Raw genomic sequence first — 24,721 nt, forward strand, 5'->3', positions numbered from 1 at the left:
TTTGAGTTGTCGCGTGATGGTTCATTACATTTTTCAGGTTCTTTATCCAATGATTTTAACATAATTTTACTTTTCAAATAATCTACAGTTCTGTCTTTTTCTGGTAAAACGTCTATTAGATCTCCAATATGACTGTAATTACGAGGTAAGGCCTTTAACATATAATTTAATTTTTCTTGTTCACTTACCGTCGCGCCGGCTTGTTTTAACTGATTTATTGATTTCTCAAAGTCGTCAAAAATACACTTACTTGCGAATAGTTCGATAATTTTATTGCTTCTACATTGTTGCGACATATAATCTGTAGTGCCGATGATTTCTGCAGGTACATTTCATCAAATTTTGCCAATATTTTGCATGCGGAATCTAAGTCGCATATATATTCGAGTTGCTTGTTGCTTATTGCACTATAAATGTAGTTCGTTGCCTGGATATCCATCTCTTCCCACTTTGCAACATCATCCGAATCATTTTTGATTCGTATGGCAGCTTCTTTACATTTCTTAAACTCCAAAAACTTAAGTATACGTATTTTCCAGCTACTATAATCCGATCCGTCGAATATTGGAATAACTGCGTCATTGCATTTAGTAAACGCCATTTTTGCTTATTGCATATATAGCACGTTTCCACTTTATTTGCGAAAATATCTTCTTTTCTTCTTTGTATTTGCAGGCAACCACGCTCTGCTACCATGTTAATAAAACCACTATGACGGATCACTGTTATTTAATTTGATATCTTAAACATAAACTTAAAGAACTACATTATTGTGGTTGCTCGCCGGCAGCCCGTGACAGGAAGAAGGAAGTGGAGGCGTGTTGCCACAAAAACAAATTAAATTACATATTAACAAATGTTACCCTAAACAAATATAAATGTACCCATTCAACAAGTTGCTAAATCACATTTGGACACTAATATACATGTATAACTACGATCAACAAATGTCAATATTGAGCAGTACGGGTTATGCCGCGAGAGCGCGCGGCAAGCAGCCTGCGTCACGCGGTCCCGTAGACGCACTCGCCGCGACGCACTCCCGCGGTTTCCTCGCCGGGCAGTACGGCAGCGCGACGCCACTGATCGCGCACTCTCTCCACGTGTTGTAATACGCGAACTACGTTCATACCGGCTAGCTTACGCACATCCTCCTCGCTCCAGTCAGGATCTCGCAACAACTCTGCTAGTAAATGTGGATATCGGGACACGTCTTCTAAGCCTTCAGGTGGCGCATCGATGCCGTCGTACCCTGCGCCAAGACCAACATGTTCCACACCCGCAACTCGTCTGACATGATTAATATGTGCCACTACATCTTCTACGGTCGCACGCTCTCCACACGTTACTAGTTTTGCGTAGAAGTTGATCATAACTACACCACCGTTAGCGGCAATCATACGGAGTAACTCGTCAGGGACGTTCCTTGATGAATTACAGAGAGCGGCCGCACCTGAGTGCGAAAATACTACTGGAGCCTGAGACATTTCTAAAGCGTCCCGCGCTGTTTCTTCACCCGCGTGAGAGAGATCAACGATCATACCAAGTCGATTCATCTCACGCACTACTGCTCGTCCGAACTCTGTTAGTCCTCCAGAGGCGCCCGCGGCTCGGGCCCATCGCGTGTCGCAGGTATGTGTAACAGTAAGATAGCGTGCGCCGAGTTGATAAAAAGCCCGTAACACTGCAAGTGAATCACCTAGAGCATGTCCGCCTTCCACACCAATTAAGGATGCAATTCGTCCATCACGATGTGCTTCCAATAACTCCGCAGCGTCTGTGACGAGGGCGAGATGCGCTGCATTCATCTCCACGATGCGTTTAATAACATCCATTTGTTCGAGTGCTAACTGGACAGCATCGCGGTCCCGTGCCCCGCACGGTACGTACGCTGACCAGAACTGAGCACCAACTTGACCGAGCCTCAGGCGTGGTATATCCGTGTGCGACCAGCGCGACCGCGCCCATGGCTCAAGACCATCGAGGCCTGCACTCAAATTGAAGTCACCAATTTTATTATGTAAAAATTTTCGGACGTTCCATGCTAGATCGTTGTGACCGTCAACAAGAGGGGAGTCGCGCAGCATCCGACGTATGGTGGTAAGGCGCTGCTCTGGAGTGGCTCGACCGCTGCCGCCAAGCGCTAAAGGCAGTGCCAGCGCTGCGCCCAGCGCAGCTAGAACTACCAGTGCTGCCAACGCTATTCGCCACCGAGGACGTCTCGGTGTAGGTTTTTCGTCTGAGCTGCCTGATGCTGACGCTGACAGAGAATCAGGTGCCCAACGACCGCAACGCTCTGCGACGTCCGGCAATGGACCAGGAAACGTCATGCCTTCAGGTACTGCCGCCTGGAATACAGAAATAATTCTATTGTGAGAAAAAATATTTTGTTAAATAGTGGCATGATGGAATAAGCTTCAACCAATGCTAATCAATAATATTTTTGTGGTAATAACTTTATTTTATGATGTATAAGTATAAGGTGCGTATGTAAGTCGCGGGCCACGGCGGAAAAGACGTGGGGCGTAGACATGGCGCGGACGGGGCGCCGTCGTAATATTTTAATGCATATAGAAAAGACGAGGCACGGACGTGACGCTGGGCGCCGCGAGAGATGACGGTTTTCAGCTGTCCCATTTTGACATGACAACATTTCTTCTTCCGAAGATGAAGATGTGTTAGCACTGATGTATCTTGCATATGATGTACTGATGTATCTATACAGAGGGTTATTGCAATACTATGGTCTATTATAATTATAGAAAACTGGATGATTTAAAATTAAACTACAAAATAGAACCTTAAATACATAATCGTCCCGCGTTTTCACTTAAGGCGATACCTCAAGGTCCATTTTCATACATTTTGTTTCACCTTTAATCTGGGTAACTAAACAAGTATTGGCAAGTAAAGAATTTAAATTCACGTCTAGTTAGTGATTAGTTCTCGCAGTTGAAAGAAAAACGTAACAATAATTAATAATCATGGATATTTCAGCCTTTAAAATTTCGTCATATTAAATTTTAAAGGCCGAAATATCCATGATTATTAATTATTTTTACGTTTTTCTTTCAACTGCGAGAATTAATCACTAACTAGACGTGAATTTAAATTCTTTACTTGCCAATACTTGTTTAGTTACCCAGATTAAAGGTGAAACAAAATGTATGAAAATGGACCTTGAGGTATCGCCTTAATATACAATGATCTTCCTTCTCTAAATACGTCGCAACTAGGTAGGACGCAGGTAGTTGTGTGTGACAGCGATCCGCGAGTGCCGGCAATCGCGCCCCACCCCGCCTGCATCCCCGTCCATCGGTGCTCGCGACGATGTCCCATCCTTTCTGTGTATTTTACAATAGGACGCGCGTCATGTCCCTGTCATGTCCGCGCCCTGAGTTTTCTGTATGTTTGCTTCGCGACGTTTCTATACATTTTGTATGAAAGGGACGCGGCAAAGACATATGTCCGTGCCTCAGCCGCGTCTTACATCTTTTCTGTCCGTCCAGCTTATAAGGGAAAAAAATGGTAACACTGAAAACATTAACTTTTAGGTAATTATAATTGACACGAATACCCAAGAGTCTTCCTGTTGTACTTCCATAAGTAAATTATTTACATTTATTCTTACTTAAAAAAAACACAGTAAATTGGAAATTGAGCCTTACAAAATCTATAGAGATACAAATAGAAACAAGTGCATACTTTTTAATTGTTTAACTTACTTTAAAATATTTTATAAACTTTTAAATAATTTTAACAAATCACGAGAAAAAAGACTGTTACCGAGGCCTACGGCATGCAGTTAAAAAAGGGATATAATAAGGGATATTATTTTAATTTAATTTTACTGCAACTAAAATATAACACCCTGGGACCAATTCGTAATTTTAATTCAGTGATTAACATAATCAATATTTTGCCTGTGACTAAAATTAACCTGACGAATAACTTGGTACTTCTTTTTAAGCCCATTGCGCGTACGGAGTAGTGTGAAATTTAGCATAGTTAATGTTTATATAGAAGAGAAGAGAAAACTTAAATTTATGAATAATATGTTACATATATACTAAATTAGAAGGTAACTTCGACCACTGGATGACCATTATTTATACTTATTATATATGAGGTGATGATATAGGAACTACTACAATTGACATATCCAATTGATTTTCTAATAAGTATCCTTTAAAAGGTAGGTGATCTTTACCTACTAAAGTAAGAACACTTTGTTAATTAACGGTTTACACATCGTGAAGCAACCTGCATACATGAAAAGTTCTCTATAGATTCCTATAGAGAACTTTTCATGTATGCAGGTTGCTATGCTCATAATTCTATGAGGGTGTATGAAGTCTACCAATCCGCACTAGGCCAGCGTGGTGGACTAAGGCCTAACCCTTTTCAGTAGTAGAGTAGGCGCGTACCCAGCAATTGGACGGTATTGAATAATACAGAGCTGATATTCTATATATAGATAGAGACTGAGAAATCAGCCCTTTGACGTGTAAACTGTAAAGGAATTCTGATGATATTTATCAAAATAAAAAATAAGCGACACATCATCAACACACATAGAGTCGTCTCTATGTTTTTAGAGAAAAGAAATACAGTTATACAATTAACATCCAACTTGGAAATGCTAATCGGTCACTCCGACTGGTCTTATATGACACGGCTTTTTGTAGGTCTCAGTCGGCCACTGACGACATGCATTAAGTTAGGATTAGTATTTTATAAACCTAAATAACTTGTGCCATGTTCCACCATTAGTCGCGTCAGAACCAGCTGTGGATAGCGCCGAGATTTACCGTTGAGACTAGTGTTCGAGCTGCCTGTACGAGCCCAGGTTTTTATATAGATATTTTGTCCAAAAAGCTTCATGCAAGCTCTTGAAGGTTGGGCTTGCAGAGATACCACATATCAAATTGTAAAACCTATATTTTAAGAATTGTGCAGTGCAATAAATTGAAAATAAAATAAATATCTACTATTGTGGACTGGCTGTCTAAACTTATTTCGGATTTGAGTACCACAGTAGAGAGTTGTTCTAATAATAAGGATAATTTGTTTATCTTAAAATATTTTAAAATAATGGATACAATATTTTATTAATAAATAATAAACATCACAATGACGAGCGCTATTAAATGTCTGATAATATTTAACAATTTCTTTTAGAACATAACTAGGTAAAATTGACGCCCCAATTAAATGGAACAAAAACCGTGAACTTACGGCTCAACCACCGTACAGTGCACAGAGCGGCGAGGCTGGACGCGGGTCTGTGTGCGTGAGTCGTGTTCTAATTGACGGAACACGTCAGTGTTAGCATCACCCACACAGCCTCGGCTCTCTGCTCGGCCTGGACCGACCCCCACACAGCGTGTCGAACAATGGCGGGAATCAATGAATGATACGTTGTTCGCTGCGCGGCAAAAGCTCGACCGGGCTGAACTCATTCTCTATTTTGGCAATAAATATGTAATTTAATGCGTCTTAATTATGTTTTTAAGACTCTATATGTTTCACGTTGTGTGAAAATATTCCATACATAATTTATGGCCGTACTAAAACAAAAATGACCTACATCCTATACTACGTCTGTGATTCTGTATCCACTAACCAGGCTGCTGAAGAGGGTATTTGAGAAAGATGTGGCTATCTGGGCAATCACTGACCAGGCATATTAAATATCGTGTTACGATGTTGTAGACACTTAAAATTAATTTTAATATCATGGAAAGAAGAAAAAAAAAGAATATAGGTATTTTAAAGCTTGCCATATAATTTTACAAAAAAAATTAACACTTAGTTCGTATTTTCCCTACTTTGTATTTATTCGGTTCCTATCTATTCCTTCCACAATTATATATTTTATCAAAGTAAAATATAAAATTTAACGTAGTAAAAATGAAGAATAGTAAAGGTGCGGGGGCGGATCACGGAGCAGAGTGATGCATTGATTCATTGCACACCAGACACCCGGCTCAACGGCCCTCGATCCTCGGTCCACTGGCACGACCCACGGCTCGAAGGCAACGGCCCACGCTTTGCATACCCTGCTTCACTGGCGGCATAATGTTGCGTTAAATTTGCGCTGCGCATGTTTGTTACCTTAACATTTAATATTTTTTCTACTGAATATTCATTCATAGATAGTGGGATTCTATTATGCGTAATGAGTTTATTCAACAAAGAAAAGTACCTTAGATTCATATTATTATTTTATATACGTATATTATTTTATGTAGGTAGTATTGAATATAACCTGTAAGTTTCTTGGCATTAAAAATCGTTATCATGAAAGGTAATTTTCATTGCGATGATTTAATAATTACCTTTTTAGGTCACTTCAAGCAATTAAGCAAGTTGAGTTCAAGTATTTTATTCATATATTAAACAATGAACAGATCTGATATCACGAGCTATTCATATATAGTCTATTTTTTGTTGGAAATTGATATAGATGAATATATATTTTAAACTTATTGTACCAACCTTTTATTTAGCAACTGCATTACATACTCATATATTGTATGGATATCCTTTGATATAAACCTGTCCTGTAACTATAAAATTATACAAGTAGTTTTGTTATACGGGAGCCACATTACGGTTAAATGACCGATTTTTTAAATTAGGTCATCCTTTTAAATAAGGTAGTCCACGTCAACCCGCCCTTATGAGCACACGGCTGCTCTAATGTTTTACAAAGATAGCACAGATCGATATCACAAACCGTTGTCCGTCTATTTGGATTGGAGGCAACCGATGACATTATAAATGGATCAAATGCCTAAGTATTCAATCGTGCCGTTCAATGTGCATATACTTAAATATATCTGATCTCTAAGCGCAGTATGGACAACACCTAACAGCTTTAACTCACCAGCTATATATTTACTAACTTCACCAACGGAGCTTATAAAGCACTCGCGTAAAATGAGATTACAGACAACGATTGAGGAATGAAGACACTGTGTATAAGTTACATCCTTTACACCAGATATCTCTTCCGTACTTCTAACAACGATATCTGCCGTTTTCCTTCCTTATGCAATAACCTACGACTAGATTCTCATAGAAACTTACAATATATTACGCAGGTATTGAATGGGTTAAAGTTGAAACTACTGAAGGTATAGGTATAAGTATGTAGAGGTGAGTTTTGCTTAGAACTGGGCATCAAGATCGTGTCGTAAAATTCCGACTAAATTAATTAAGTACTTATACGGTTCTGAAACAATTCGTACTTTGAACTTATTTAAATGAATGTAGATATATCATAATATATTTAAATATAGAGAAAACAATTTCGTGGTCCACCGTTCCTCTCTATAACACATTAAGCGATGTTATATATGTAATATATAACATCGTTTGAGTACAGTAACTATAATGGTGTTATATAAATAAATTTCAGACCTGCGCTATGAAAATGCAAAGGCCGTAGTACATTCTCCGTTATATGGCCGTGATCCCCAGTGATGTAAAATAATTTCTTAAGACAAGGCATTTCATGGTAAACTGAAAAAATGACTGAGTAGGAGCAAAGATTATTAATTGAAAACTATAACTACCTCCTTATATAAATTAAAAAAAAAATGGAATAGTAATTATCGGGATATCTATTTGATACTCTGTATCTTATCCAATGTCTTTTGCATGTCATAAACTGCTTGATTATTTTGCAGACCCCTTCGATGTCGGATCGGAAATAATTAATTCGCCGTGTGTCATTTTGGCAACTTCTGGGGGAATAACGTTCATATGAGCATACCTTCGACGAGGACTAACCTGGGCTAAAGGATGCAATGATAGTGTGTCATACTGCAGATGAAAATAACTAAATGGATAAAATATACACTGCAATTTGCAACTGATTCTGTTTAAAATATTCGAAATGAATAAAACAAATAAAAATTACGTTCAAAAATATTGTAATACTGTACCTATAAAATTATTTAAATCAATGGATTGTGAGCCTCTATGATTATAATATCCAACAGGACTTAAACTCATCAAAGAATAACATAAAAGAATAAACTAGACGTTTTGCATACGTAAGAAATCACATTAATTAGTTTTGAAACCAATGGAGTAATCTTGTTTACTAACGAGATCACAATATATTTACTTGGATAAGTCCATCTTATCCAAGTAAATATATCATCGGAAGACCAGTTAGTAGGAGAACTGTGCAAAGTTTACAAGTAATGAAACAATCAGTTTAGATGATTATGTGATAATATGGGAAGAAGGTTAAGAATCGCAACGGATATGGTAATAAAGCAACGGTAAATAGGGGACCGGACAAATTTTCAGAAGGTGTTTTAAATTGATCATTGTGGATATAAATAGCCAAGAAAAATAGTATTTTGCACAAATAAAGCTTAAAAAGTACATAAAACCATGCCTAAATGTTAAATAGCTATAATTCCCGCGTAAACGCTACATTATGTCATTTCGTCTCGTGTGACGTCATACGTGGATAAAGCAACTTGACAAGTCTTGTCATTTGAACAGTGATTCAATAATGCCAGATTAGGGTGAATTATTTATGATTGGTTTAAGGGTAAAATTTTAAATTCCAAATAATCCTGGGGTAAAGAGAAATTATGATCTGGCAACACTGCATAGACCGTGTTAATCTCAGGCAATCTGTGTAACAACCAGAATTCTATATAAATAAATATTCTATTCCATATCATGTGGCAGCTAAAACATAAATAAATACATCTCATAACCATAACCTCCCTGGGTGTACAAATGATTTAATTAATTGAAATATTCATCGATTTATTTTAAAGCATTAAAATAACACAACGCGGTATGACATCCAGATGACGTCTGTTTGTTTACATTTTACCCACGTGTGACGTCATGCGCCGTGATTGGTGTTTCATTTGCCGTAAAGAATAGACTAAAAATACTATAATTATTGTATTTTATTTATTGATTTAAAAATACAAATCACAACTCTTTGACAAAAACAAATATGAGATAATATTTTTAATATTACAAACTTTACTTTAAACTGAATTTCAGATTTTTTGGTAATACCTGTCCGGTCCCCTATTCTCAAATCTGGTCATCCTTTGATTTATGTGTCCAAAAGCGTAATTAGGTAATTAGTAGCAAATGATTCAAAATAAATGATATTTTGATTTCTAGGCATAGGTTTTTTTAATAATGCACTCAAATATTGCAATGGTCATTGAAAATGACCTAAATCACTACAAAGAGAGAAAATACCAATTGGATACATAAATTGCGAAATTGGAAGTAGCATTTTTATTTATATTAATAATAATGGTGAACGATCAAGTGATTCAAATAACATTTGACTCACGTAATATCGAAGAAAATACACGGCGGATAAATCTATACATTTAAGACCTCTATTGGGTTGCTTCCACTGGTCTATCGGTCCTGTTACATGCTGCATAACACACATGCTCATTTACAGTAGTTATTTAAACTCATAACACATGTGTCACCAAATTGTAACCTCACATTTTAACATCCAAGGAATAAATAGCGATAAAATTAACACACTTATGGTAACCCAAGTTTATTTTAATACCATAGTGTAATTTTGGGCTTATTTCAGACCTAATGAATAAAAGCAAAAAAAAATAATAAATCTTTCTCAATTTCTTCTAATTCCTAAAACAAATTAAAACTCACTATTTTGTTTCCCTGAAATCAAACCCAAGATTTTACTAATTTTACAAGCATGGCATGAAAATATTAGGTAACAATGCATTATAAACAATATCCATACCTAAAGTAAATTGGAAAGAAAAGAAAGTATTTGAGAATATTACAGACTGTCTTTAATTTTGCGAGCATTTTTTGACGCCAAATGCCAATTTTGTTTTGAAATAGCTGTAAAATCCAACTTCATCACACAACGGCCCAGATTAACCAGGATAGTGCTATTGTTGCAGAGAAAACGAACCTGGATTGGTCTTAAAGCAAGCCTGAAAACCTAATTTTTTTATTAATTCCTATATTTTTAATTTAAGACCTTTGGCAGGTCATATATGATTTCTTTGAAATTAAGAGTGTTTGTTGACTATTAATTACAATCACATCCGCTTATTTGACAGCCTATGCAAAAAATATATGTATATAAAAAAAAAAAAACATATTTGGGGCTAAGGATTGCGTAGTAACTGCGTTCGTGAAAATCAAATCTTTTTTATACATTTCTTCACTCGTTCAAGCACAAAATTAAAGACTTACTTTAAATCCCTCCTTGACGTGGATGCCTCAGACATGATATAGAGAAGCCTTTATTCGAGGACGCGTTCAAAGAGGTTCATGGTATGACACATGACCTTAATGCATAGCCGCAAACGACCCGACGGGTTAAAGTAAACGCGTGTTGCATAATTTTAACACGAACCTAAAGTGAAGCGTGTCCCGTAATAGGATGATAAGTGGCATATGAGCCTTTTGACATATCCCGGCTGCGGGGTGGCAAGGCGGTCGCATGCCGAACTTTCATACTTGCCTGTTCTGTTCTACAGTGCGTCTAGATTGTTAAAACACGCGTAGTCACTAATAGCTGGAATGAGTATGAGAAATCATGATTCAAAAATATATATTACTGGCAGAAATTCGAAATGGTTTAGTTCAATCTTTATCGTGCTTTTAAATTATAAAAGTAGTTATTTGACGTTAAGAGTGTATATTTTAATAATATAAAATAAATAACAATAAGTAGTTAAGTTTTATTTCACAGAATATTTCAAGATCAGAATTAAATCGCGCTCTGCTATATCTGTGTCGTCGATTTTAAATATATATTATTTGCCTTATATGGAACCCTTACAAGTACTTCAAAAGTAAACGAACAGAATATCGTTACCGGCAGCAGCGATCTATGTTTATTTAGGAAATCCCATCTGCGGCTAACAAGATCACGGCAATTTTTTTAACCTGCATAATATTCTAGGATCCGATACAATAAATGTTTCGGCGCGGCATAGGTGCCAGATTTACCCATTTCATGGGAAGTAGTTGCTTATGTTAATTAGATTTAGTAGGGGTTATTCGCGGCTCCACTTGCGTCAATAGCCTTTTCTGCTACAAAAGTCCTTAAATCCCTGCAGTAATTCATAGCTCGACCTGTACGCTGTCAAAGCCACATATTATTAAGAAACCAGATTATAAAATTCGATAATTTCCTATGGGAGGAAATCACGGGATATAATTAGCCTTTGAGCTAATTCAGGTTATAATCTATCCTTGTCCTAAGTTTCATCAAATCCGGTCAACTGTAGGTATATGTGTTTACTTCTAAAAATATCCAAATAATTTCACATAATTTCGAGTATATAATGTTGATACTAGTAGATTTCAATACAATATTTTATCTTTATTATAAACTGGATGTTGCTTGTGACTCTGCCCGCATAAAAGTCCTCTAACGATGTGAAAGGCCAATTATATACATTTCCAGCATAGAATATGGCCTATGCGTTAATGTAGGACATACTCTATATGTGTGCCCAATGTCAAATCCGTTCAGTGGTTTCAACGCTTACTTCTAACCAACATCCGAACATCTTCACAAACTCTTGCATTTGTAATACATAGGTACTGTGAAATAGCTATGCTTTGGAACAACTCTATAGAGACAAGCTACTCAATTTTTATTATTTTTAATAGCCATGTCATAAATATATTGAGGCTCCTTAGTTTTAGGAGATGGCGTCACGTAGTGAGGATGAATAATTTCAAAATTTATTAGTGTGAATACTGTTAGTTTTTATATTAAGAATAAAGAATGTCATGTATCGTATATTTGCAAAAAGGATGTAGGTACCAATAACACCCCGACATAAGTGAGGGAGGGTGATTTATAGCTTATTGGAAAAGTTAGGTAAATTGAATTAACAATTTTATCAATTTTGGAAATGCACTTCTAAAACCCTGATAATGTCATTATACATTGGTATAGATTTCATCCGATATTTTACATGAATAAAAAAATAAATTTATCAGATATTATATGGCTTATGTTCAGCGAACTTAATTATTAGTACCCTCATCCAAAATCAACCTATATAGATACTAATATATAATAAGTAGTAATTGTACATATAATAGTTAAAAAAAAAACAATATCGATAAAAACGCATGAGCCCAGGATAAGGGGACAATTCGGTACCATAAATATTGACACTAGTAATGTACACCTCTGTAAATACTTAATAACAATTATTATATAATAACAACAATAGAGAGTATGAGACATCCATATCAAATCTCTATTAATAAATACCGCTTCAAAATATGAATGTAATAATACCTGTTTAATTTTTATTAGTTCATTATTTGGAAGCGCGGACAGATTCGGCCAAATTAATTTACACACAACACAACACACATAAATATATATATATAGTATGTATTCGAATATAAAATCTTTTCGGTGGGGGTAAAAGAAACTGTCAAATATTATTAAAAAAGAAGAATGACATGATTTTTGAAGAAAAAACTACTATCGGAGTCGGAAAAGAGAATTATAATTTATAAATCGGAACAAAAGGGGCTCCCGGGAGCACATGCATAAAGAACAAGGAAATTGGGGTGAGTTTGTTTAGCTATATATTAGTATGTATGTATAAGACCACACAGGATCGAGAAGTCCGCACGTTGGCCGAAGAAAAATTTATGTATTACCATCTATTACATAACATTTGGTCCTTCGAGCCGGATATACTGGTTTTAGCGGCTTCCGCTGATGTGCGGGGTTCTCTTTCTGTACAAAGAAAACACTATCGGTTCCTTCTCGAAGTATTCTGGCGGTGTATAAATACTTTGATAAGGTAATATTTATTCGTGGTTATGCGGATCATAAACACGAATAATATAAATATTGCGGATTTTGCGGATAATATTGTTTAAAGTAATTTTTTGCAGTGATAACTGCCATTTCTCTTTTTCACACTTCACAGAGAAACTCATAATATTGCGGTAGGGCTACACATATATTTATTTCGTTTCCTTTATTATAATATAACATACATTACATATCCAAAACATACATTGCACATTCACAACGAAATTGATTTGGTCTAGTCTGTGTACTTTTCTTTGTGGAAGAATTAATATTTGTGTAAGTGGTCTAATATACATATATTTTGTGCGGTTATGCGGTTTTAGGGATTATATTAATATAAAACGCAAATAATAATTTATTTTTATGGTGACATTTTTTATTTGCGTGTCTGACAATTGTATGTCAGAAAAGTATTTGAAAAGCGATTTTCTCTTGTCGCTTAGCGGTCTAGCGGTTGGTGCGGTATAATTTCATAGTGTGGTGTGATCTTGGACGCGGGTTCAAATCCACCTGAAGTATTTGTATTCCTTGCTTTTGAATAACAATATAGATATTTTATTGCGGGCCTCAAATTGTCTGAGGGAGTATTCTTTTATTTTAATATTTAATAATTTTAAATTTCCTTAAAATGCCTCCTAAAAATCAACTAAGACTTTTAAAAGTGAAGTATGATACAGCGTTATTAAATTTAAACAAACTTCACGAGATTTCACAGTCAGGGCTATGTACGGAGGGAGAAAGAAGTGAATTCAAAATAAGATATGCCGATTTGGAACACATTTACACGGAATTCACTTCTAGTCATATGGAGTACCTAGCTAACTTGGAGGATGAATTTGAAATAGAAGAGTTTACCCAAAAATACATGGTATATAACCAAAAATATTATGATGTGAAACGGAAGTTTTTAGATTTATTTCCTGAGGGCAGCTGTCGGTCTGAATATGGCACTGCTTCTTCCACAGATAGGAAAAGGAACGAGCATGCCATTTTACCAAAAGTTCGGTTACAAACTTTTAACGGGAAATTAGAGGAATTTACATCTTTTATGGAATTATTTGAATCATTGGTTGGTAAAGATCCAAAATTGTCTGATACTGAGAAATTATATTACTTACTGGGGTCTCTTGATGACGAGCCAAAGCAATATGGTAACAAACGAGCATTAGCCGATAAATTGTTACAAAATTTGTTGGCAACGACTAGGGTTATCAATAATTATTCGTCTTTGAAACAATTTCTTAACACTTTGGTTGTGAATACAAAAGGGTTAGAAAAAATGAATTTCCCTGTATCGGAGTGGTCTTATCTTTTATTCTATATAAATTTTCAAAAACTTGACTCTAGTTTGAAAAAACTTTTTGAAGCTAGGTTATCTAACAAAGAATTGCCTGATTTTTCTGATTTGATTCAGTTTTTGGAGAAGGAAGTTAGGATCTTAGAGTCTAGTGGCGATGGTCAAAGCGGTAAAAGTGGCTCTGTGAATTCTCGGACACACCATGCCACGTTTGTAGGTGAACCAATGATGGTTTGCAAGCTATGTAAGCAAGGAAGTCATCATTTATCAAAATGTGTGAAATTTTTAGCATTGAATCCACACCAGCGGAAGGAGCATGTAAAAGAATTTCGGCTTTGTTTTAGGTGTTTAGGGAAGCACAGTATTGATCAGTGCGTATCAAGTTGGTCATGTTACAAATGCAATTCTAATAAACACCACTACCTTATCCACTTTGATTTGCGGCCGGTGGTTACAGCAGGGGACGTGTCAGGGGTTCCACGATTGGGTGGTGGACCACGTTCACCAACTGCTAATGAAAATCGGGTAGTTGCACACAAATTGGACACTAGTGGGGAAAAGGCTACTTGTACCACAGCTAGGGTAGGGGGACCTGTTAAGGATCATCATGGGGTAACTGCATCAGCAGTGGATGATGATATAGCTTTAACTGTCTCTAACATAAATAAAAACTATAGGCGGACAGTGCTACTAGCAACAGCTATAGTACGTGTCATGGACAGATATGGGGAGTATCATGAAGTTCGTGCGCTACTAGATGGGGGTAGTCAGACTACATTTATCACCGATACCGTTGTTAAAAGGCTTGGATTAAAACGATTTAAGTCCAATTCTATTTCGGTAACGGGTTTAGGGGAGAGACTTGTGAGTGATTGTAGAGGAGGCGTAAATTTGGTTATGTGTTCTAAATATTCGGAACATCCTAGATTGGTAACAACGGCAATAGTATTAGGCACTATCACTCATAACCTGCCGACTCAAACTCTGTCTCAAAATTTTGCGGAATGGTATAGAGGTATCTATTTAGCGGATGACCAATTCTTTGTTAGTCGACCGGTTGATATTTTAATAGGTGCCGATCTCATGGGTGAAATCATGATTGGTGATTGTGTGAAAGTTAATGATTATTTGCCACGCGCAATGAATACGGTGTTTGGTTACGTATTGATGGGTCCAGTAACCCATAAGATATCTCAATGTAATGAGAATGTTATGTAATAGATGGTAATACATAAATTTTTCTTCGGCCAACGTGCGGACTTCTCGATCCTGTGTGGTCTTATACATACATACTAATATATAGCTAAACAAACTCACCCCAATTTCCTTGTTCTTTATGCATGTGCTCCCGGGAGCCCCTTTTGTTCCGATTTATAAATTATAATTCTCTTTGCCGACTCCGATAGTAGTTTTTTCTTCAATAGTCATGTCATTGTTCTTTTTTTTAATAATATTTGACAGTTTCTTTTTACCCCCACCGAAAAGATTTTATATTCGAATACATACTATATATATATATATATATTTATGTGTGTTGTGTTGTGTGTAAATTAATTTGGCCGAATCTGTCCGCGCTTCCAAATAATGAACTAATAAAAATTAAACATCCCGCCGCCCGAGAAAGGCTGTGAAAAGCCTTTATCAAATAACACAACAAGCCCCTTTCATTGAAAGTTATACTAACATTCTAAAACATAAGCACGCAATATAAATATAATAAGTAATTAACCATTAAAGCATCGGAATGGTAAGAAAAAAACTTTATCACTGGAAACTAATCCAGCGGCAACTTCGCAATTTTACTACAGGCCTCAGTAAATTCCCTGAGGCAGTCTTTAACCCTGACAATTCGGATAACCCCATCAATCCCAGGTAAAAGTTCTAAAACTCTCCTCTCTTCCATTTAAGGACAGGGACATTCTCTCTTTTATTAAAACGAGGTCCCCTACTTTAGGTGGATCAACCGGCGTTGTCCATTTGTTACGATTCTGGAGACAGTGTAGGTAACGGTCACTCCATTGTTTCCAGAAACGTTGACCTATAGCCTGAACTAATCTAAAACGTCCCAACCGCGTATTAACTACGTGTTCCAAATTATACTCAGGCACAGAAAGCAATGACTTGCCGACCAAGAAATGTGCTGGGGTCAACACTTCGAGATCCGTAGGATCATTTGATAGAGGACATAGTGGGCGAGAGTTGAGTACTGCTTCAACTCTTGTGAACACTGTCGACAATTCCTCATAAGTCAAAACCTGCTCCCCGATCATCCGCTTTAATAAGGTTTTGCAGATTTGACAGCCGCTTCAAACAATCCCCCCGAAGTGAGGTCCCGAAGGCACATTGAATAACCAAGTAATATTACTCTTGGCTGCAAAATTCTTAAGACTATTCTCAACTTCCCTATTCCGAAGATACTTGTCAACCTCGTTGAGGTGTTTGTTTGTTCCTACATAATTAGTACCATTATCAGAACGTATCACACTCGGGAGTCCGCGCCGAGATGTGAAACGCGTCAACGCAGCTCCGAACGCTTCTGTTGTCAAGTCTCCAACAACCTCCAAATGCACCGCTTTGGTTGCAGAGCAGACAAAAACACACAAATATGCCTTCAAAATTTTTGCATTTCTAAGACGTGAGGCTCTAATTGAAAAAGGTCCTGCAAAATCCGTTTGCACTGTATGAAATATACCAGTTGCGTTTACCCTGTCACTTGGTAATGCAGACATAACTGGCTCAACCGGCCTAGCCTTAGACCTGAAACACGATATACACTTAAAAATTCGACTTCGAATGGCTTGCCGAGCCGACAGAATCCAGAAATCCTTTTGCAAAATAGCCTGCAGTGCTGTTGCACCCACATGACAATAAACTCGATGTGCATGGTCAATAATTAAATTTGTCAAAGAATGATTTTTGGGTAAAACTAATGGGTGTTTTGATTGGAATGGAAGGCTCGAATGATCTAAACGACCTCCAACACGCAACAAATCCGCATTATCCAGAAACGGACACAAACGTCTCAACCGAGTCGAACACGGCTTGTGTCGATTCAAACAATCTATGTCCGCAGCAAATTCCGTTTGCTGCACTAATTTAAACGCAAAACAATAAAAGGAAACATCAATGACGAATCTCAAGAAGAGCAAGATGATGGAACATGGAAAACCCTATTGGAGTTGTTCATAGAAAGTTCTGGAGGTTACACTGACGTGGAGCTGCGAGAAGAGATCTTGGTTATACTGACTGCTGGTACAGACACCTCCGCTGTGGGCATCTCTTTTACACTACTAATGCTGTCCAGACATCTTGATGTGCAGGAGAAACTTTATCAGGAATTGCAACTTGTTTTCGAGAATTCAGAACGACCTGTAGAGACGGAAGATTTTCATAAATTAAAATATTTAGATGCTGTAATAAAGGAAACTATAAGGCTTTACCCACCTGGGCCAATAATGGACCGGTACATAGAAAAAGATCTCAAATTACCATCAGGTCAAACTTTATTAAAAGGCTGTGGGGTGATGGTGAACGTATGGGCGGTCCACCGCAACACTAAGTATTGGGGAGATGACGCAGAAGTCTTTAGACCAGAGCGCTTCTTCGACTCCCCACCAAAGCATCCAGCCGCATTCCAGGCTTTCAGCTACGGACCGAGATCTTGTATAGGTTCCCAATACGCGATGATGTCAATGAAGACCGCTGTTATATATCTGATGCGAAAATTCAGGTTCCTGCCAATTGGCGACAGGAATCACCAGGACGCACCAATACGCCTCACATATAGTATAATGATGAAGGATGTAGATGGGTTTATTGTTCAGCTTGAGAAAAGGAGTTAATATTTTACGATTAGTTAATTTATACAAGATTAATTTTTGTATACCATAAACCCGAAACACCATAAGATTATAAAAGTTTATAGATCACTTAAAAAAAAATTCACGTCGAATTGATAACCTCCTCCTTTTTTGAAGTCGGTTAAAAATAAAATAATAAGAATAACAATGAAAACTCACGTAGAATTGATAGATTAAGCACACCGTCCGCGCCGTCGCATGGAACGAGCGGGACGTGTGCGGGGCCGCGGGGCGGGGTAGTGTGCATGTAACGGTCGGCTTACTAAAGCCGTAGGTATCAGTTAGTGACCGACATGCGCCTGATTTTTATTAATACAAAAGGGGCTCCCGGGAGCACATGCATTAAGAACAAGGAAATTGGGGTGAGTTTGTTTAGCTATATATTAGTATGTATGTATAAGACCACACAGGATCGAGAAGTCCGCACGTTGGCCGAAGAAAAATTTATGTATTACCATCTATTACATAACATTTGGTAGCGGTCTCAAACATTTTTCGCGGCATATGTTACCACAAACCAGATTTTGGAAAAATTCTGGGAAGTGGAAGATATACCGGATTCGGCTTTAGTTAATCCTGAAGATGCGGATTGCGAAAATAGGTTTTGTGAAACGCATCAACGGGATCAAACGGGGAGATATATAGTGCGGTTACCTTTTTTAGAAGATGAACCTGAATTGGGGGATTCAATTTCGATAGCCAAGAAACGGTTCATGGCTATGGAAAGGCGGTTAATCTCGAATGAGGCATTGCGGGAAAAGTGTATTGCATTTATGCGAGATTATGAAAGATTAGGGCATATGTCTGTCTGTGATCGGCAACCAGAGGACTATGCAGAAGGTAAAGAGTACGTTATACCTTACCACGGTATTTTTATGACAAATTCGGATAAAATTCGTGTGGCTCGGCATGCCATTCGGAGTCGAATTTTTAAGCATATATCGCGTTTCAGGTATAAGGCTAGGCCAGATGAGCCAGTTATGTCTGCATTACCAAGTGACAGGGTAAACACAACTGGTATATTTCATACAGTGCAAACAGATTTTGCAGGACCTTTTTCAATTAGAGCCTCACGTCTTAGAAATGCAAAATGTTGAAGGCATATTTGTGTGTTTTTGTCTGCTCTGCAACCAAAGCGGTGCATTTGAAGGTTGTTGGAGACTTGACAACAGAAGCGTTCGGAGCTGCGTTGACGCGTTTCACATCTCGGCGCGGACTCCCGAGTGTGATACGTTCTGATAATGGTACTAATTATGTAGGAACAAACAAACACCTCAACGAGGTTGACAAGTATCTTCGGAATAGGGAAGTTGAGAATAGTCTTAAGAATTTTGCAGCCAAGAGTAATATTACTTGGTTATTCAATGTGCCTTCGGGACCTCACTTCGGGGGATTGTTTGAAGCGGCTGTCAAATCTGCAAAACCTTATTAAAGCGGATGATCGGGGAGCAGGTTTTGACTTATGAGGAATTGTCGACAGTGTTCACAAGAGTTGAAGCAGTACTCAACTCTCGCCCACTATGTCCTCTATCAAATGATCCTACGGATCTCGAAGTGTTGACCCCAGCACATTTCTTGGTCGGCAAGTCATTGCTTTCTGTGCCTGAGTATAATTTGGAACACGTAGTTAATACGCGGTTGGGACGTTTTAGATTAGTTCAGGCTATAGGTCAACGTTTCTGGAAACAATGGAGTGACCGTTACCTATACTGTCTCCAGAATCGTAACAAATGGACAACGCCGGTTGATCCACCTAAAGTAGGGGACCTCGTTTTAATAAAAGAGGAGAATGTCCCTGTCCTTAAATGGAAGAGAGGGAGAGTTTTAGAACTTTTACCTGGGATTGATGGGGTTATCCGAATTGTCAGGTTAAAGACTGCCTCAGGGAATTTACTGAGGCCTGTAGTAAAAATTGCGAAGTTGCCGCTGGATTAGTTTCCAGTGATAAAGTTTTTTTTTTCTTACCATTCCGATGCTTTAATGGTTAATTACTTATTATATTTATATTGCGTGCTTATGTTTTAGAATGTTAGTATAACTTTCAATGAAAGGGGCTTGTTGTGTTATTTGATAAAGGCTTTTCACAGCCTTTCTCGGGCGGCGGGATGTTTAATTTTTATTAGTTCATTATTTGGAAGCGCGGACAGATTCGGCCAAATTAATTTACACACAACACAACACACATAAATATATATATATAGTATGTATTCGAATATAAAATCTTTTCGGTGGGGGTAAAAGAAACTGTCAAATATTATTAAAAAAAAGAAGAATGACATGATTTTTGAAGAAAAAACTACTATCGGAGTCGGAAAAGAGAATTATAATTTATAAATCGGAACAAAAGGGGCTCCCGGGAGCACATGCATAAAGAACAAGGAAATTGGGGTGAGTTTGTTTAGCTATATATTAGTATGTATGTATAAGACCACACAGGATCGAGAAGTCCGCACGTTGGCCGAAGAAAAATTTATGTATTACCATCTATTACATAACAATACCTATCAAGAATATTAAGAAAGCACATAGGCTTAGTACATAGATATTTTATTAATACATTAATTGGATTGTAAAATCAAAACAAGAGCAGTTTCTGTTGTCCATTCCTTGCATATTAATGAGAATTGTGGCTGTGTAAGTCCAGTTGTAAGCAGTTCACCTAAACAATGTCATGTATCTTGAAACACTGGACCTCAAATCAGTACAATGCTTTCCCTGAGGAAGAGTGTAATATTATCTATATAGTATGATATTCTGGTTCATCTTAGCAGATTCTTCAATGATAAGTAGAAATATAATTAATCCTATTAATAATTTCGACTAACACGGCGCACATGTTTTGCTCTCCTTTTGTATTATAATTATTAAGTGGTAGTAGAGGCATTGGTTCTTTGTGTCAACTCCATCAATGATAAGAGACGGCTTCATAGCTTGTGTGTATATACCGTCGTTTTTATATACCTACGTAATATATCCAGGAAAATAAAAATCCTCGCCATGTTGTGCCAAAATGTGGAACAGATTTCTTTTACTGAGAAAATTACCATTAAACGATAATGCAAAGACCTCTTGGTACTTTTGCGATATAATATTTTTTCTCTGTGTTAAAGTTTTGCTTAAAAATAATTCATTAATAAACAAATAATTATGTAATAAGTTTCTCATTGTTGGACCTTGAGTAACGATCGCCTTTGCAATTGAATAGTATGATTAGTTGTTGTGGATTAAAATAAGTAGGTATACATTTTATATTATTATCCCTGTGTAAACAGTGATAATTGTAAGATTTAGTATAATTGTAATTCATCATTCATCAAGAAAAATAAAATTTATATACGATATATGTACAAATATATTAAATTCGTCGGTCGGATTTCGACCACTGAATAACAACCAGCATGTATTATTAGTTTTACAATGACGCAATCTATACAATGCCTATGTATACCTGCAAAACGTATTGTATGTGCCAAGCTTATGACACCTGGACATATTAAGAATGTGTGTCAACTAAAGCGGAGCGAGTGCGAGCTAATGAAGTAGAAATAGGGAAAAACCCATAGAATCGTACAAATGCACATCTCCACGCGACTGAGTAATGTCCACCAAAGCGGACCGGAGCTAGGGGAGATCGGTGTTTTCCACAGGCCATCATTGACAAAGAGTCCATATAACGCGATTCCTATCGGCTTCCCTTTCACAATTTATGTAAAATCTAATTAATATTAGAACGATTTACAGATCGTTTTATGCATATTAGTACCTAAATGCGCCGGGTTACCTTTCACAATATTTCACCCTTCGCCACTGCAGGCCATATCTACTAATATTAATATATTCTTTTTATTTTGTTTGTTTGACCATCATGTATTAACGCCTAAATGGATTTGGATAAAATATGGTCAACAGATTACCAAAAATACGCAGTGGAACTACTATTTCGCAATAATGTTTATAAAATGTATGAAGCCACGACGAGTTGCTAGTTAGTTGTTTACTGTTTTATTTATAATCTCTATTCACTCCGTCTTTTCAATCTACTTTCACAGACAGACTCGCTAGTTGTATTTGTTTTACAGTAATTTCCAAAATCTTATCTTTGACCTAAATACCATTCACTCAATTATGATATTACTATTAGATTGAAGAGTAGGTAACTATTACCTACGTAGTAACAGCAACCATGTTTACATAATGTTATGAATGTAATTAGGTCTTACGAAAACTTCTTAATATCTCACAATAATATTACCTTAAATGTTATTAAAATTATGTACGATTACATAGGTAAGCACTAAAAATATAATGGTGAATATTTATGTCTTTCCTAAAACATGTATAATATGCATAACCCAATTAGATTAATGTGCTAAGGATGCTTAAATTATTAAATTTTATTCTTTAGTTTGAAGTAACTTTAAATATCAAATAAAGATATAGGTATGTAACTAAGTTTAAAGCTTTAATTTTACCTTCAAATATCAAATATCTTAAGTACTATTATAAGTACGAATTATGAGATAAATATTAAAAGATAATGTATCAGTTTTCGTTTTTACCTATAACGGAATCTTTTTACTTCTATTTAATGTATTTCTCTTCACGTTATTCGATAAATTTACATTTATTGTATGCATATTTCCATTTATTGATGAATGTAAATTTGGTATTAAAATTATAGTCCCAAAGTAGGATAAATACAAGAAGGATAAACATAAAACTCAATTTTAATTTAAAGCTCTACATCTGTACATAGGATACAGATTTTTCCGAATTGTATTTATTTATTTAAATTGTTTATATGGAAGAATTGCTCGTTTGTATAAAAAAGTTGGACTTGGACTTTGGAATCAGAATACTAATAACAAATACGAGCACTACAAACAAACCAGTCCGGAGAGGGTCCCTAGCGGACCAGGTGATAAGTCATGCAGGGATGAGGACCGATGCAGCAGGCGTTAGGCAGGCGGGCATACAACACGTACGTGGGCGTGCGGCGAGGTGATCGCGCGGCACAAGCAGGCATGCGCCGCAGGCGCAACTTGATAGTCCATATAGTTCCCGTAACCCATGTGGTCGCAGGTGCAGGCGCAGTTCTCGATGTGCCGCCGCAGTTCGAGCTCGAGCTCCCACGGCGGCTCCATGAGGCGGGCGGCCGGGCGCCGTGGCGAGCCCGCGCCGAGGCGCGCTGCGAATGCGGCCCCGGATCGGGCGCGGGCCGCACCTGCGCGTCACCACCTGCCTCCCCGCCTCTCGCACGGCTCGCTCCACCATAAAAGTTAGCTTCTAACGCGGGCCAACGACGGCGACGTAGCCGTCGCAGCAAGGCCAGGCCGCTCGTGTCCCCGGGCGGCGAAGCGCGGCGCGCGCGACTTCTAACGTGTCGACGCACATAACGCGGCGGACGAAGGCCGGCTGGGGAATGCCGCGCTGTTGGACCCCGGCTGAGCGGTGAGCGCCCGGGCGGCCCGGCCGCGCCGGCGCCTAGAGCTCCACGTGACGGCCTCCTCACCCCTGCTCACCGCCCGCGCGCCGCTTGCCTGCTGCCTGCCGCCCGCCAGCTGCCGCCTGCTGCGGCTCTCGCTGTAACCGGGCTCCGGACTCGTCTAATAGATGCACGATCGTCCACCATCAATTAACTCTGCGACCTACTACATTAGCTCGAAATTGAAAAGTTCCAATTTTTTTCGCGACTACAAATAAGACTTTTGATTGCTTTAAAAATTTAATAAACACTTTCTTGTTGATTGTCTTTGCAGGTACATAATATAACGTAGCCTACTCAGCGTAAGGAACAAGGAAAATAAAAAAGAGTGTATTTTTCATATGTAGATCCATTTATACAACATTTTTATAATAGGTAATAAATAATGAAACATTTTAAATTTTTAGGCTATAATAATATTACTATTATTAAATAAAGACAATAAATAACAATGCCTTTTCAAAGAAGGTTTTTATGTTAATAACATAAGTAAATAAAAATTGTAACCATTGTAACACAAACTCTTGAACTGTGCCAGCCGCGTAGCCAAATTTTAATTAAAACATACCTACTTTGTTCAATATTTTACATATGTTCTTTTATTGCAAGCGGCGAAATGAGACAGTTGCGTCATAAGTACTTTTATGAACCGATTTAAAGTTAAATGTGAGTGTCATGCTGCGGTTTCTTTAGTTATTTAGTATCGGTGAAAGTCTTGCCGCTTGTGTAGGTATTTATTTAGTTGTACTTAAGTACTTAAAGCTTCAGTTGCTCCGACAACATTATAGGTCTATACCTACACGATGTTATATTATATTAATAGGATTGTTGCAACAACATCAAACATAAACTCTAATATTTTATAATATACTATATATAATATACCGACACACATAGAGTATACATTCGAGATTATACATTAAATTGTATTTTAGTTAAATATTTTACCATAAATATTAAAATTAATGCATGATAAAATCCACATGAAGTTGTAAGATAAAAGAAATCAAATAAACCAATATATGAGTATTGGTACCTTTCTATTTTAATTTAATAATATTTATTCCTAGAAATACATTCATAATTTCTGTATTATACCGCAATAGGTATAATATATTAATACAATAAGTGTTACACAAATATCACAATAGTAATAATAATGAATTAAACATTAGTATAGTTAACGATACGGATGTGTTTAGTTAATGAATATAGCC

The 24,721-nt window shown here is 37.2% G+C and overlaps 1 protein-coding gene across 1 annotated transcript; it reads right to left on the reverse strand.

The window, feature by feature from the left end:
• Positions 1–894: 894 nt before the first annotated feature.
• LOC115446881 (dipeptidase 1-like) lies at positions 895–23,745 on the reverse strand. Its single transcript, XM_037438872.1, has 2 exons — positions 23,005–23,745; positions 895–2,348 (listed from the first exon to the last, which is right to left on the reverse strand). Exons 1-2 carry the CDS (start codon positions 23,161–23,163, stop codon positions 1,005–1,007), a joined length of 1,503 nt encoding a protein of 500 aa, XP_037294769.1. The 5' UTR covers positions 23,164–23,745; the 3' UTR covers positions 895–1,004.
• Positions 23,746–24,721: the final 976 nt, after the last annotated feature.

This window comes from Manduca sexta, chromosome 15, assembly GCF_014839805.1.
Source record: "Manduca sexta isolate Smith_Timp_Sample1 chromosome 15, JHU_Msex_v1.0, whole genome shotgun sequence".
NCBI classification, from domain to species: Eukaryota; Metazoa; Arthropoda; class Insecta; order Lepidoptera; family Sphingidae; genus Manduca; species Manduca sexta.

Bases quoted from the DNA above. Each gene is read 5' to 3' on its own strand.
- LOC115446881 (XM_037438872.1), bottom strand. From the start codon at position 23,163: ATGGAGCCGCCGTGGGAGCTCGAGCTCGAACTGCGGCGGCACATCGAG. The intron at 2,349-23,004 runs GTACGTGTTGTA...TCTGTATTCCAG, and splicing joins TCACCTCGCCGCACGCCCAC to GCGGCAGTACCTGAAGGCAT.